General features: G+C 49.9%; 1 protein-coding gene across 1 annotated transcript in view; it reads left to right on the top strand.

The window, feature by feature from the left end:
• The window catches only part of crabp1a (cellular retinoic acid binding protein 1a), a 90,422-nt gene that overhangs the window by 62,824 nt on the left and 11,572 nt on the right, over positions 1 to 16,026 (top strand). Inside the window, exon 3 of the mRNA XM_084316150.1 lies at positions 1,907 to 2,020. Coding sequence (XP_084172276.1) covers positions 1,907 to 2,020 — 114 coding nt within the window. The remainder of the gene's footprint in view (positions 1 to 1,906; positions 2,021 to 16,026) is intronic.

The raw sequence follows: 16,026 nt of genomic DNA, 5'->3' as shown, positions 1-16,026 counted from the left end.
CTGGGGGGAGACCTCAACCTTCTGAGTGCTAAGAGGACTTGGGGTTTCTTCTGCACACTGCAGAGAACTGTGTTGTGCTCCTCAGAACGTCTGAAGTCTGTGTGAAGAGCAATAGGAACGTGACAAAGCAGTATTGTAGGTTGAAGGCCAGTAGGGGTTAGATCATTTCTTAAAGGCTCAGTCTGTCATTGCAATATAGAACCCTGTCACTGTTACGCTAATACTAAAGATAGTCAAGTGTGGCAGAAACCCAGGACAGACAGACACAGGAGAGAGACGTAATACAATAAAGATACTTTAATAAATAAAGACAAGTAAAAGAAGTCTAAAAAACGTACTAAACGAATGGGGCCTAAGTGGGGGAAGTGTGTGTGTGCGCACGGTCCATGTGAATGAGATGTGTGTGTGTGTTTCAATTACAGTATGTGTATGGGTGCGTGTGTCTAGCATGCAAAAACTCATGTGGTGTAAATGTAAATGTGATAGACTGTTGTTTACATGTGCGTGTACTAAACAGTCCACGGGAGCAAGAATGAGTGGGAAATGAACGGGTAGCGACACGGGGAATTCCGGGGTGGAGGTATGGTTCCTTGATGAGGAGAGAGGAGAAGACAACGAGCGTTAGTCCAAGAACGAAAGCACGGGGGAAAAAGCAAACAACGGAGAACGGGAATAATCAAAACACGAGAGGAACAAGTGCTCATTCTCCTCCCGATGTGTTCGTTCAACTCGCGTCTCTGCGACCAGCCGCTCTATCGGAGATAGGATCACATTGTGTCGTGTTTTTCTAGAGGGTGGCGATGTTTATTATTCCGAATAGATCTACACGGGGTTATAGCCTATAATACGTGACATTTGAAGCAGGCACCAGTGCTGTTGTAATTGTCTGGTAATAGCTGTTTTGAGTGTTTATTATTGGGTTGTTGTCGCAGACTCACTGCATGTTCAATTTGCGGCTCGTATGATACCCAGTTAAATCAGTCTTCATATCTCACGCCCCAAAGGCGATAGTGAGGGGGGCGTACGCGTGTAGGTCAGTGGCCAATCAGGGCGCAAAACAGGAACCCGGAAACACAACTGCGTTGGTAAAAGCATACACGCGGAGAGCGTACGTGATGCAAGGCTTCTATCCTCCCTACAACCGACCAGTGGGGGGCATAGTCGAGCAACGTTCAAGACAGGGGAGGGGAGAATTGGAAACATGAAATTGGGATGGGAGAAAAATAGAAAATAAGGAGAAAAAGTGGATAAAAAAAAAGTGATTGTTTTAGCGCAAAGTGCAACAAGTGCGTAACAATAAGTGCAACATTATAATGAATGTCAACAACATCCATATAGATGGCTGAAAACGCAAATCCTCCTATCTGCAAAATTTCAGATTTGCTGATTTTACTTTGGATGATGAGAAACCTCCTATCTGCACCTATTCAGTTTGTCTGCAAGATATTTCCCAAAAGCCAAAAGCAGTGTATTGTATTGGGTATCCTTAAAAAATTGCATTCTGCAAGAAAACAACACATTATCAAAAAAGTGAAATTTTATTAGTGTATGTACAGTATTAGTGTTTTAAATGGATATGTAAGCAATTCATGTTTTAAATGGATATGTATTTTGCCAAATTTCCCTCTGGATAAATAAAGTATTTCTATTATATTATATTATATTCATGTTTTAAATGGATATAGGCTATTCATGTTTTAAATTGATATGTATTCATGTTTTAAATGGATATGTATTCATGTTTTAAAGGGATATGTATTAGTGGTTTAAATGGATATAGGCTATTAGTGTACTAAAGTATTTATTTATTTTTTAATGAAACCCTCTTATATATATTAGTGTTTTCAGAATGAAACCCTTCATATATTGAGCTGTGATTGTGGTTGTGCCCCCCCCCCCCCCTTAGAGCCTCCCCACCTGGGAGACAAAGAACAAAATCCAGTGCCAGCAGACTCTGTTGGATGGAGACGGCCCCAAGACCTTCTGGACCAGAGAACTGAATGGAGATGAGCTCATACTGGTAAGCACTCAGCTCTGAGTCATATAGCCTGCCCCTGGGCCACTCCACACATTAAGAGGATGGGCCATTTGCCTGCTTAATAGCTTAAAGAGATAAGGCCACATCTCGTGGGCCCCCCCAAGTCATCCCTGTTCTCTTGTTCACCAGGACCACATGCTTTTCCATTCTCAAGACGTTTGGTACCCATTTTGTGCTCATTCATGACTTTGTGAAAAAATTTACGTATGAATCAGTATTCAACTAAAATATAACAAAAATCCCTTTTAAAAAGATCCACTGAATGACATTCCGAGTTTACAATATCTGAGTGTTTCTAAGACCCTAAAAATGGAAAGTATGTTGCTCAATCAAATAAGCATCATCTATTTTTACTGGTTATTTTACGTTTCATTCCATTTTAGTTGAGTCCCTCAGAGCTGGTGATGGAAGTAGTTCCGTGTCTCTGTTCCTCTCCGCCTCTGCTGTAAACACCTTGAAGATGCTAAAAACTCATCATATCTGATACAAATGCTCTTTAAAGTGGCTCCATTGTGTCATAGTCTAGTCCACATAAAGATGTGGTCCTCCTGGAGAGAATAAGGATAGCATGCAGTTTTCATCAGATGTGGCTTCGTGCCTTATTCTTCTACTATATTTATCTTTTTTAAGATTCTTTATTTTAGCATTTAACTTTTTCTTAATATTTTGAATTTTAGTTTACGTCTATACTTTACGATTTTGTGTGAAGGGGAGGGGCTAGCAGTAAGTTAGATTTAACTAGAGTAACTAGAGTACGATTTTCTTTGTACGGTGTAACTGTCTGTTTAACTGTGCATATGACAAATACAAATCTTGAATCTTGAAGTGTTTCAGGTGTTGAAAGTTGCCTACATTGCCTACAAGTATCTGTGCGATGGAAAACAACTGTTGAGTTGAGTTGTCAGTGTTCGAATTATGTGGGGGACAATGGGGGCTCAGCCCCCATAGATAGAGTCTGAGCCCCCATAGTCAACAACAGCTGTGGGGGTCTCTCAACAAATGTATATAATATAGTATATTATATAGTATTATTTATGTTACCTAAATAAATTGTTAATAGATAATATTAGTCTTTTCAGTTTTTAAAATAACAGAGTAATTAATGTTGTGGAATAGGCTGCGTTTCACCTCCAAGCCCATATGCGTCGCCCATGAGCGTGTTTAACGCTACTCCTCCAACCCATTGGTGAAGAAGAAGCAGCAAGCTTAACGTTATGTCCTGCAACTGCGAGTCTGCGACTCAAGTAAAAACAGTACACCACATGCCGCCGGAAAAAATGCTTAACCTGCCACAAGGCTGTACAAGGCTGGACAGCTTCGTCTTTATAAAAAGGCCAAAGACTAGTCAAAGACTTTAACTAATGCTGTTAGCGCAGCAGCTAGTAGTGTTACCGCGGCTGCCACTGCCAGACCAGAGTCTCCACCTAGACTACACTGCTGCTCAACCACCACAATGCTGGGGACCGAGTCAGTGGAGCTTTTGGAAAACTAAATACAGCTGGTTATTTGCCAAGGAGGTAAATGGAGTTATATTATCGTACTTGGCCATCGCGTCCCGCTCTTAAGCCTATTGAGATATACCTCATCTCATGTACCTATTGTACACCATCAACGAAAAAACAAATACGCCCATCACCTGCCGGGCCCCGCCCCTATAGAGGCGTACTCTATAAGATACTAGGCATGGTCACCAAACACTCTTCCTCTATTTTCGTTTCCATCATAACGGTCGCAAGACGCCTTATGTAACTAGTTGTTATGAAAAGATTAGAGAAATTGCGTAATGTTGAAAGTTTACCGGAGGTTTGCTTACCCCTGGAATCTTCGGGGCATGTTTCAGCGACACGTCGGGCCTATTCTGATGTTTCCTCGTCTGGTGGCAGCAGATCAAGGAGCAGCGTGCAAGGTTTGGCTATCGAGCCGGCTTGTACACAGGTAGGCCCTGTGTCATCACCAGGCATTGATGTTGGTGTTAGTAATGTTGTGGAGTGTGTTTCGGCGCCAGGGGCGGGGTGGCTTGGTGAACGTTCCACTGCAGTGGACGATTTCCTGGCTATCCTGGAGCATGCTGCTTACACTAATGCTACTAATGCTACTGCTAATGCTAACGTTGATGCTGAAATGGGTCGTTGTTCTAATATTCCCCGCCGCTTTTCCCTCCTCTTGCCCGGTTCATTGATGAAGGTCAGTCGGTTGCTAATGTGGGGGGTTTCGCTGAGTCTTATTTACCTTTTTTACGGGTAAAAGGGCTAACAACAGGGTGCAGGCCGGGTGTACCGTGGCTACGTAGCCAGGTAGCTTTGTTCCTGTGCCCCGGCGGGGATGAACGATGTCCCACCCGGCCGATGCTTGAGAGCGAATCGGCTCGGAGGGTGGCAGTATGGACAGATGAGTGGTATACTGCTGCAGGATGGTTTGTAGCGGCGGCCAGTGTTATGGCTCAGCTGGCTATTTTCCTATCCACATTGGCGTCGGGTAGTGGGGCTATGGGTCCGGCCGACATTGTAAACATGTTGCATGTTTGTGGTGTTATAGAGATCTTGACTCAGTCGCAAGCTATAACTGCGGGGAGGATTAGGATGCTATCAACGTTTGTTGTTAGGCATGTCTGGTTGGAGCACTCTCCTCTTGGGGAAGAGGATAGGTTTTCTCTCCTCACAACTCCTTTTTCCACGGAAGGACTTTTTGGGCGGAGAGTCAACAGGGATCCACAAGGCCGACAGCCTTGGCGGCCGAGGGATCGGCCATTTTGGGTGTATTCGGCTTGGATAAAACAAGCCGTCGTCATTCTGCCGCGAGCAGCCCGCTCCCCATTCAATCCTCTCTCCGTTACCCACGGAAGCGGGGCTCTGATAGTTTTCCTTTGGCTGCGGGCCGCGAACCTTCTTTGAAGCGCATGCGGCCCCACTTTCACTTCTCATGGGGACAGGGGCTGACACCCAGTTGATGGCTGAGCCTGGGTCTGTCCGTGAGAATGTTGTGCTGTCGCGTGGCTCCTGCACCACACGTTGTGTGATGGGTGAGCCTGGTGTTACGGCTGCCACTAGCTACAGTGGTCAGCAGGGGGACTCAAGGCCTCTTCTGTTGAATGCACAGCAAGGGTTACCCCGGCCTCGCCTTCGCCAGGCGGGGTGTCACGCTGACGTCTCCCACTCCCGTGAGAGCGGCAGTGGTCTGCAAAGAAGAGGCGAGCGTGATTTGGGTGATAGCAATATCACTGCAGGGCTACGGCGTGTAGGAGCCCATGGGGTCCTCACACCTTGCGTGTCTAGCTGTAGAACAACTCCTCAGCATGCGCTAGAGGGGTGTTCAGGGGGGGGGTGTGTGTCAACCAGTTTGATGGCAGCTTCTCCCGTATCAAACCGGCCCTTTCTGTCGGGGTCCCCCCTTGGGTGCGTCGCACAGCGGGAGGGACCGGGCCAACTATCTACTGTTCCTTGCGGCCCAGCGTCAGTTGACGGCGGGTGCGCTGTGGGATTATTTTCACATATGGCGACAAGAATGCCGTTTGGAGGGGTGGATAGAGAGAACGTTGAGGGAGGGGCTTGTGTTGCAGTTCGCACAACCCCACCCTCCGTTCTCAGGTTTGGTGCCGACCCTATTGTCAGGGTCAGAAGCAGTGACAGCCCTGGCCGACGCGATCCAATCTCTGTTGGCGAAGCAGGCCGTAGTCGTGGTCCCGAGAGAGGACGCGATGTCAGGCGTCTACTTCCGTTATTTTTTGGTGCCCAAAAAAACGGGAGGGGTCAGACCTATACTGGATCTGTCCACGTTCAATCGTCTGATTGTAGCGAGACCATTCAGAATGTTGACGTCAAACTCCTGCTGCTTGCTGTCAGAAGGGGAGACTGGTTCACCTCCATAGACCTGAAGGATGCGTATTTTCACATCCCGATTTTCCCTCCTCACAGGAAGTTCCTGCGGTTCCTGTTTCAGGGCGTAGCGTAGGTTGCCGTTCAGCTATTCTCTGGCTCCCCGCACATTCACCAGGTGCGTGGCGACTGCGCTGGAGCCTCTACGTCGTCGGGGAATACGGGTTCTATTCTATCTCGACGACATTCTACTCCTCAGTCGTTCGGAGGAGGTTGCCAGGTCTCATACCAGGCTGGTGGTGGAATTCCCCACCAGGCTGGGTTTTGCTGTGAACTGGAAGAAGAGTACACCTCTTCCCAGTCAACAGGTGGAGTACTTGGGCTTGACGCTGAGGTCAAGGCCCATGATTGTAACCCTCTCGGAGCAGCGGAGGGTGTCTTTCCTTCACGCGCTCGGGGGTTTCCGTCTGGGAGGGACGGTCATGCTGCAAGTGATGCGCCTGCTCGGTATGATGGCATCTGCTCACACGGTGGTTCCTCTTGGCCTCCTCTTCATGAGGAGGATACAGAGGTGGTTTTTCTCTATGGGAATAGATCCGGTGAGGGACAAATGGAAACGGTTGACGGTTCCTTTGTTGATATGGGGAGATCTCGCCCATTGGAGGAGGCTGGGTATCCTCACCATTGGGGTCCCCATGGGCAGCAGGCGCTCACATGTCACAGTCTTCACCGACGCCTCTCTCACGGGTTGGGGAGGGACGTGTCGGACCCACGCAGTGGGGGGCAGCTGGACGAAGGTCCATGCTGGCCCGTCTACCCCGCACATCAATGTGTTGGAATTGAAGGCGGTCCTCCTGGTCCTCAAACGGTTCGACCACCTGGTGGTAGGCGAGCACGTTTTGGTCAGGACAGACAGTATGACGGCAGCGGCGTATATCAACAGGCAGGGTGGGACTCGTTCCATCCGCCTGCACCGGGTGGCGGTCGAACTTTGGCTATGGGCATCTCGCAGGCTGCGCAGTCTGAGTGCGCTCCACATCCCTGGGGCGGAGAATGTGGGCGCGGATATGATGTCTCTGGGCGGTCCTCGTTACGACGAGTGGGAACTCCGCCCCGATATAGTCAGGCAGATCTGGGATCGCTTCGGGGAGGCCTCGGTGGATCTGTTTGCGAGCCGACGTTATCACAAGTGCCCCTTGTGGTTCTCGGTCAGTCGAGCAGATCTTCCCCCCTTGGGGGTGGATGCCTTCTCGATCTTTCCATGGCCACCCGGTCTTCTGTACGCCTTTCCTCCTGTACAGCTGTTGGGTCAGCTGTTGGAGCGGATACGGAGGGAGCGCAGGACAGTGATCCTGGTCGCGCCGGACCGGGGCACGGCAGTGTGGTTCCCGGTCTTGATCCAGCTGCTGATCGCTCCGCCTTGGGTTATTCCTTGGTCGGCGACGGCCTTCTCTCAGCAACACGGGTCGCTGTTTCAGTACCCGGTGTTGAGCCAACGCCTGTTGGTGTGGCTGGTGGGAGGGTAAGTCTGGAGAGGATGGACCCTTCTGTGGTTGATACCATCCGGAATGCGCATGCTCCCTCCACTGTCGCGCTTTACGCGGGCAGATGGCGTATGTTCCAAGAGTGGTGTAAGGCGGGGGGCCGGGACCCAGTCTCCTGCCCCCTGGATGCTGTCCTTGGTTACCTCCAGTCTCTCCTTCGACGGTGAGGGTATATGCAGCAGCTATATCCTCCTATCATGAGGGGTTTGATGGGGATGTCTTGTTCAGCCACCCTCTTGTGAAGCATTTCCTGCTTGGCGCTCGACGCGTTAAGCCGGTGCAACGCTCTTTGGCTCTGAGTTGGGATCTTCAATTGGTCCTCGGTCGGTTGTCCTTGGCCCCGTTTGAGCCGCTTGAGCAAGTGCCGTTGGGAATGTTGTCTTTCAAGACCGCATTCTTGCTGGCTGTCACCTCCGCTAAACGCGTGGGTGAGCTCTGTGCTCTTTCGGTACATCCAGAGTGCCTGTCTTTTCATTCCGATTACGGTGCCACTCTGCGGCCTAATCCTGCTTTCGTGCCTAAAAATATCCGGAGTTCCTTCCACTCCAGGGATATTGTGGTTCAGGCGTTTCATCCGCCTCCTCACGCTAGTGAGTTAGATGCGGGCCTTCACCTGTCATGTCCGGTCCGTGCTTTGGGAATTTACCTCAGCCGTACTCAGGACCTCAGGGTTACCGATCAGCTTTTTGTCTGTCACGGTGGTTCTCGTGCCGGTAAGGCACTATCGAAACAGCGCCTGTCCCATTGGTTGTGCGAGGGCATTGCCCTCTGCTACACGTTGGCCGGGCTGGATCCCCCTGGGGGCGTCAGGGCGCACTCCACTCGTGGGGTGGCTGCCTCTGCCGCTCTGCTGGGTGGGGCCTCGGTGGAGGACATCTGTGCTGCAGCTTCATGGTCCTCCCCGGGCCCCTTTGTAAGGTTTTACCTCATGGACATGACCGGGGGTTCTGTCTCCCAGGCGGTTCTGGGGTCTGTGGCCTTTCCTGCTTCCCGTCCTTTGGTAGGGTAGCAGGAGTGTGTGGGTATGGGCCACAGTGTGTTGGGTCACACGTGGTTCCGCCTGTGCTGTGTGTTCAAGGGGTTCTAGTTCCCTCTTGCTCGCACTCGGGTGGAGTTGACTGCGCCCCCCCTTCATTAGGAAGGATGGGGTGACGGAACTCCCCAACCCCTTGATTGGGCTTACGGGTCCTCAGGGGGTACATCTGTCGGGCCTCGCGTCCGCTCTACCCCATATCTCAATAGGCTTAAGAGCGGGACGCGATGGCCAAGTACGATAATATAACGACAGGTTATGTATATAACCTAGTTATATGAGTACTGGCTAAGCGTCCCGCTCTTAAGCGGCCCTGAGTTCCCTTGAGGAATCTTTTCCTGGAAACGGGTTTTTTGGCGAGGAAGAGTGTTTGGTGACCATGCCTAGTATCTTATAGAGTACGCCTCTATAGGGGTGGGGCCCGGCAGGTGATGGGCGTATTTGTTTTTTCGTTGATGGTGTACAATAGGTACATGAGATGAGGTATATCTCGATAGGCTTAAGAGCGGGACGCTTAGCCAGTACTCATATAACTAGGTTATATACATAACCTGTCGGTAAATGCTGCTGTTATGTGCCATACAACTATTTATTTTCCATTCGATTTTTTTGTTTGTTTTTTATTTATAAGTGCAGAGACAAATACATGTTCATTCAAGTTCATAAATTTGGTCTAATTTTTCAAATTAAATTGTTGTATTATTTGATCGGATGCAAAATAAGTAAATATGGCATTATATATCAGAGGTGTAACTGAGGGGTACAATTCCCTGACTGTATTGATAAGTATGGTATCATTAAACCACTACCTGCTTTATGTACTTTAAATACTGGCCACACAGTACATGATGTAGATATGATGAACACTTTCCCACCTGATGAAACGAAGTCCACACAAATGTATAAATCGAATATTTTATATAGCAAAGGGTATATACAACGTTCACTTAATGACATTTATGATTTGAATGCACTTGTAAGGCAAATGAGTATTCGTAGGTAAATCAACATTGAATGTCCAATCTCTGGTTACGCAGGGAGCAAGTATACAACCTGGTTCTTTAGGGAACTATAGCGATGGTACTTAAATGATTATAGCTGGATACACTAAAGGGGGGTCCCGCTGGTTGTAAGACAGTAGGGGGGGGGGGTTAGGAGAGCCGCTGGCGATATCCCATCTGGCCGACGATTTCTTGGGAGAATTCAGAGTGCTGAACACGGTGCCCACAGAACCTCGGTCCACAGATGAATACAGCTGGGCCCTCTTGTAGACGGTAGCTGCCGGTCCACAACGAAGAGACGTGAGGCGACCTCACTCGGGGTAGAGCGCCGTCTCACCTGGACTCCTCTCGGGGGTGTAGTTCCAACACTCAGCAGTGTTGGCTGTTATCCATGGCATAATCAAAGCACCCAAAGCACGTAGATAATCCAAGCCGTGGAGGGCTCGCCGTCGTCCGGGTGAAGTAATCCAATGTACAGGTCCACTCGTCCTGGCCCAGAGCTCCTCGGATGCAAGCACCACACGTGGTCTGCCCAGCCTGGTTAAGACTCTAGATAACGCCAGGAACGATGGGGGTACTGCTCACTTTATAACTCTAACCGAACGATGCACCATACATAATAGACTATTATTAACTTAATAGAAATACGTCCCACTCGACGGTATAGTGCCAAACTATGACAATTCAACTATTAATCCACACGATGTCTCAATGCCTATTCTGAGGCCAAGTAGGCCATACTGCACCACACGTGCGTCGTGGGTGAGGCTTCACGTCTGTTACTAGGTTGGAGGGTAAAGGACTAATGGACTAAAGAAAGTTCTACTTTACTTGCGCCATATATATATGCGCTGTGAACAAATAGTACCATTCGTATTTCGCCAGACGTATTCCTACGCGGAACCGGGCTTGTAACGACATGTTCGTCGGCACGATTGAACTTGAACCAAGGGGCTTGGCTGCTGGCGCCAGGTTCTTGTCCAATGGTAGAATGAAACTATTATGGGCTGTTAGTAGACTAAAGGGATATTCAGTGTATATGTACAAGGAATATACAGGGGATATCAAACGATATACAAATACTATTAAATATATATCCATAAATAAATATATATATTCGGTTTAATCTGATCCTTCACAACAGCCGCCCCCTAATAGTCCCACCTAATTAGCTAAGCAGAGACAGATTAACCGCACTGTCTACCACTCAAGGTCCGCTGTAAGGGTCAGTCAACTCACAAAGTCATGGGGTCATGGTCGTCATCGATAGTGTCTGGGAGTCTGGGCAGTTCTATTAGCCTCGCCACGGGTCGTGTGTAAGTTCGCCCTTGGACAAGTACTTCAGCTGCTCGGACCTTGCCATCGGCACCGGTGATCACTTTGCTTACGCGGCCAGCCGGCCACATAGCTCTGGGTAGTGACTGGTCGATAATCATGACGACTGTTCCTTCTGTCAAATTGTCTCTCTCTTTTACCCACTTCTGGCGGGTCTGTAGAGACGGTAGGTAGTGGAGTAGAAAGCTGTTCCAAAACTTGTCAGCTAGTACTTGACTGTACCTCCACATTCTTCGGCCGTTCGCTTCTTCAGGCCTGTACATTGTCTGGGGTAGCGCGGGGTCCAGCCGCCCCATCAAGAGTGTGTTGGGGGTGACTGGGTCGACATCTGCTACATCACTGGAGACGTAACCGAGGGGCTTTGAGTTCAATACTCCCTCGATCTCCGTGAGGACTGTCATCAAGACTTCTTCCGCCACAGTCTGGGCCCCAAGCACGGCGTACAGGGCTGTCTTTATAGAACGTACTTCTCGTTCCCAGGTTCCACCGAAGTGGGGTGCGTTCGGGGGATTGAACTGGAAGTCAATCTGGGATGGAGCGAGGTGGGTCTTAAGTTCTGGGCCCATAGCTTGGAAGCTCTCTCTCAGCTCTCTTTCTCCGCCTTTGAAGTTTGTCCCGTGATCAGACAACAATGTAGACGGTTTTCCTTTCCGTGATGTGAATCTTCGGAAGGCCATAAGGAATGAGTCTGTGCTCATGGTCGAAAGGAGTTCGATATGTATCGCTCTGGTGGTCATGCATTTGAATACAATACCCCACCGCTTCTCGGTTCCTCTTCCTTTCTTTATATACAACGGGCCAAAACAGTCCATGCCTGTGGAGTGGAATGGCTTGTCGCCGAGTCGGAGGCGACAGGGAGGTAGGTCAGCCATCCGGGGTATGCTGGGCTGCGCGCGCCACTTTCGGCAGTCTAGACAGGTTCGCTGGAAGCGTCGCACTGCTTCTCTTCCTTGAAGTATCCAATAGCGACGTCTGATCTCCGCGAAGACTCTCTCTGCTCCTGCGTGGTGTACATCCTCGTCGTATTTCTTTATGATCAGCTCTGTGACCTTGTGTCGGCTGTTCAAGACTATCGGGTACTTAACGTCATCCGGTAGATCGGGGGCTCTCCGCAGACGACCACCCACTCTGATGAGATTATGGGCGTCACTCTCGGGTGCCAGGTGGAGCAGTCTGCTGTCTGATGGGACGGGCTTTCCTCCCTGTAGACAGTCTAGCTCGTCGGCGAACAAGTCTCTCTGGGCTCGTTGTAGTAGAAGAAGTTCTGCTTCTTCGTAGTCAGCTGCTGAAATGTCGGCAATGGGCTGAATCTCTCGGTGGTGCCACAGGAATGTCTTTAGCTGCGCACTCTGTAGGGTAATGCAATCATCTATGTTGGGGTCTGTGGAGGCGACTGTGCTCAGTCCACAGAACATAGGTTTCTTGTTCTCAGCCTCCTCTTTACTCGCTTCCCGTGGGGTGGGCGTAGGCCACTCTTCTTCCGGGAGCTTGAGGAATTCTGGTCCGTCACTGTAGATGTTGCGACGGGTGAGGTCATCTAGGGACATTCCCCGGGTGATGACGTCAGCTGGGTTGTGTTTGGTGTCCACATACCGCCAGCTCGCTGCTTCTGTTAACTCTTGAATCTCGGTGACTCTGACTCCCACGAAGACTTTGTATCTGCATGAATCAGACTTGATCCATGTGAGTACTGTCGTGGAATCTGACCACAAGATTGTTCTGTGCACCGGAATGGTGAGTTCACGTTGGATTAACGTGGCTAGATGCGCTCCTGCTAGGGCTGCGCAGAGCTCTAGACGCGGGATAGATTGTTGCTTTCGTGGGGCTATTCTTGAGCGAGCCAGGATGAAAGCAGTGTGTATCTCTCCTCCCTTCTCTTGGGCACGCAAGTAGGCCACCGATCCATAGGCTACTTCGGAGGCGTCACTGAAGACGTGTAGATCCATCTTGCATGTCTCTGGCCTCACTGTGGGTGGGAAGTAGCTGCGGCGTATATTGATGCCTGGGAGTGAGCGGAGCTCCGTCTCCCACTCTCTCCATGTGGAGGCAAGGTGTGCGGGTATTGGGTCGTCCCAGCCCTGGTCCTTGTCCCATAGTGCTCGTACAATCATCTTTGCCCTGGTGGTGTAAGGTAGAATACATCCCAACGGGTCATATTGTCTGGCGAGTGTTCTGTACACACTCCGTCTGGTGGGCGGTGTGGCAATGTATGACGCCGTGGATGGCTGATACATCGGCGAGCGTTGGGGGAGAGGCCTCCTAGGCGAGTCTCCTCTTGCGCCTCTCTGTGGGCTGGTACCGGCAGGGTACCATGGCCCGCTGGTCCAGGTGCTATTCCTCGGGGCTGGTCGTGCGTCATGCTCACCCGTGAATAGAGTCGGGGGTCTGTAGCGCAGCGCCGCGGGGGTATAGCCTGGGCTGTACTGGACCTCCTGGTCCAGTGGAGTACTGTGCTGTCGTCGGGCTTGGTTCTCCTCCTCTCCCTCTTCTTCTTCTATCAGGTCCTCTAGATCCTGTAGTCGTTTATTTAGCTTCTCCGCAGTGTATGCCGCTCCTTCCTTGTAGCTGGGTCTCGCTTGGACCGGTCGGGGAAGGGGGTCTGCGGGGGGTATAGGCTTGGTCTGTTGGTCAAGTTCAGGGTCGCTTGCTCGGTTAGGAGACGCTGCCCTTGACTGTTGTCTCGACGAGTTCCTTGAACCCCTGGCGGAGGGAGAGGGTGTTGCCCTGCGGATCAGCCGCTCCATTAGCCGCGCCCGTAACTTGTCGCGCTCGGCTTGTAGTCTGTCGCGCTCGCCCTGTAGTCTGTCGCGCTCGGTTTCGAGCTGGATGAGATCTGCTTCTCTTTGGGCACCGGCAGCGGCGCGCTGGGCGTCGGCCCGGTCTCTTGCCATATTCTCTTCCGTCTGAAGGCGTCTCATCTCCAGGCGTCTGCGCTCTTCTTCGCTCCGTCGTTGCGCTTGGAGTTGTTCGCGCTCGCTAAGCGTCTGTGCTTGGAGTCGATCGCGTTCACCCTGAAGTCGATCGCGTTCACCCTGAAGTCGATCGCGTTCGGTAGAGGCTGTCAGGCTGACGAGGAACGCCTGTGATAGCATCCTCTCCGCTTCGCTGGGGGAAGACGGTTGTTGAGGTGAGCCGCTCCTGGCGGTACTCGCTGGGGAGTCCCGGAGCTCTATTTCCTCGGCGCTCTCCTCCTCTTCTTCCGTGCAGAGTTCTCTCTCTGTAGGGTTGTCTTCCTCCCGGGGCTGGTCGGGGACTACTTCTTCGGTATTGGCGGGGGGTAAAGGCATGTCAGCTCCCTCCTGGTCCCCACCGTGAGCTTGGTCAGTTACATTAGAACCCACTAGGGCCTCTGTGGTCGGGGTAACCTGTTCGTTAAGGTCAGACATAATTTTACTTTCTACTTTTACCGCGTTGACCGTTTGTCGAAGGCTAGGTAGTTGACTGACAGCGTAATCCTCTAAGTACTGAGGTGGCTGTCGTCTGCGCTGCGGGCGTTCTACGTTAGGAGGACCGTTTCGTGGAGTGTTCATCATAGGCCATTTCAATATTAATAACACTATATTAATATTACACTAGTTACCATCCGGCTCGAAGGACCAATTGTAACTGAGGGGTACAATTCCCTGACTGTATTGATAAGTATGGTATCATTAAACCACTACCTGCTTTATGTACTTTAAATACTGGCCACACAGTACATGATGTAGATATGATGAACACTTTCCCACCTGATGAAACGAAGTCCACACAAATGTATAAATCGAATATTTTATATAGCAAAGGGTATATACAACGTTCACTTAATGACATTTATGATTTGAATGCACTTGTAAGGCAAATGAGTATTCGTAGGTAAATCAACATTGAATGTCCAATCTCTGGTTACGCAGGGAGCAAGTATACAACCTGGTTCTTTAGGGAACTATAGCGATGGTACTTAAATGATTATAGCTGGATACACTAAAGGGGGGTCCCGCTGGTTGTAAGACAGTAGGGGGGGGGGGGTTAGGAGAGCCGCTGGCGATATCCCATCTGGCCGATGATTTCTTGGGAGAATTCAGAGTGCTGAACACGGTGCCCACAGAACCTCGGTCCACAGATGAATACAGCTGGGCCCTCTTGTAGACGGTAGCTGCCGGTCCACAACGAAGAGACGTGAGGCGACCTCACTCGGGGTAGAGCGCCGTCTCACCTGGACTCCTCTCGGGGGGGTAGTTCCAACACTCAGCAGTGTTGGCTGTTATCCATGGCATAATCAAAGCACCCAAAGCACGTAGATAATCCAAGCCGTGGAGGGCTCGCCGTCGTCCGGGTGAAGTAATCCAATGTACAGGTCCACTCGTCCTGGCCCAGAGCTCCTCGGATGCAAGCACCACACGTGGTCTGCCCAGCCTGGTTAAGACTCTAGATAACGCCAGGAACGATGGGGGTACTGCTCACTTTATAACTCTAACCGAACGATGCACCATACATAATAGACTATTATTAACTTAATAGAAATACGTCCCACTCGACGGTATAGTGCCAAACTATGACAATTCAACTATTAATCCACACAATGTCTCAATGCCTATTCTGAGGCCAAGTAGGCCATACTGCACCACACGTGCGTCGTGGGTGAGGCTTCACGTCTGTTACTAGGTTGGAGGGTAAAGGACTAATGGACTAAAGAAAGTTCTACTTTACTTGCGCCATATATATATGCGCTGTGAACAAATAGTACCATTCGTATTTCGCCAGACGTATTCCTACGCGGAACCGGGCTTGTAACGACATGTTCGTCGGCACGATTGAACTTGAACCAAGGGGCTTGGCTGCTGGCGCCAGGTTCTTGTCCAATGGTAGAATGAAACTATTATGGGCTGTTAGTAGACTAAAGGGATATTCAGTGTATATGTACAAGGAATATACAGGGGATATCAAACGATATACAAATACTATTAAATATATATCCATAAATAAATATATATATTCGGTTTAATCTGATCCTTCACAACAAGAGGTGAGTAAGAAAATGAACAAATATTGATGGTTAATAATGAGACTGAATAATGACATCACACAATAGTCTAATGCAGGGGTCGGCAACTGCATAGGCACGCGGGGGCATTTGCATAGGCACAGGGGGCAGCATTAAAAAAAATAAAAATAAAATTGCTTTGAAATATTATAGTGACATATTTTGCACTGTTGTCGCATTCATCTTGTTGAAATCCTCCCACAGCTTCTTTTTACTACCACATATTTAATTGAGACCCTTTAT

Source organism: Notolepis coatsorum (genome assembly GCF_963971535.1).
Source record: "Notolepis coatsorum genome assembly, chromosome: 6".
NCBI classification, from domain to species: Eukaryota; Metazoa; Chordata; class Actinopteri; order Aulopiformes; family Paralepididae; genus Notolepis; species Notolepis coatsorum.
The sequence above is the reverse complement of the archived record's forward strand: the minus strand, read 5'-3'. Positions and strand labels throughout refer to the sequence as shown.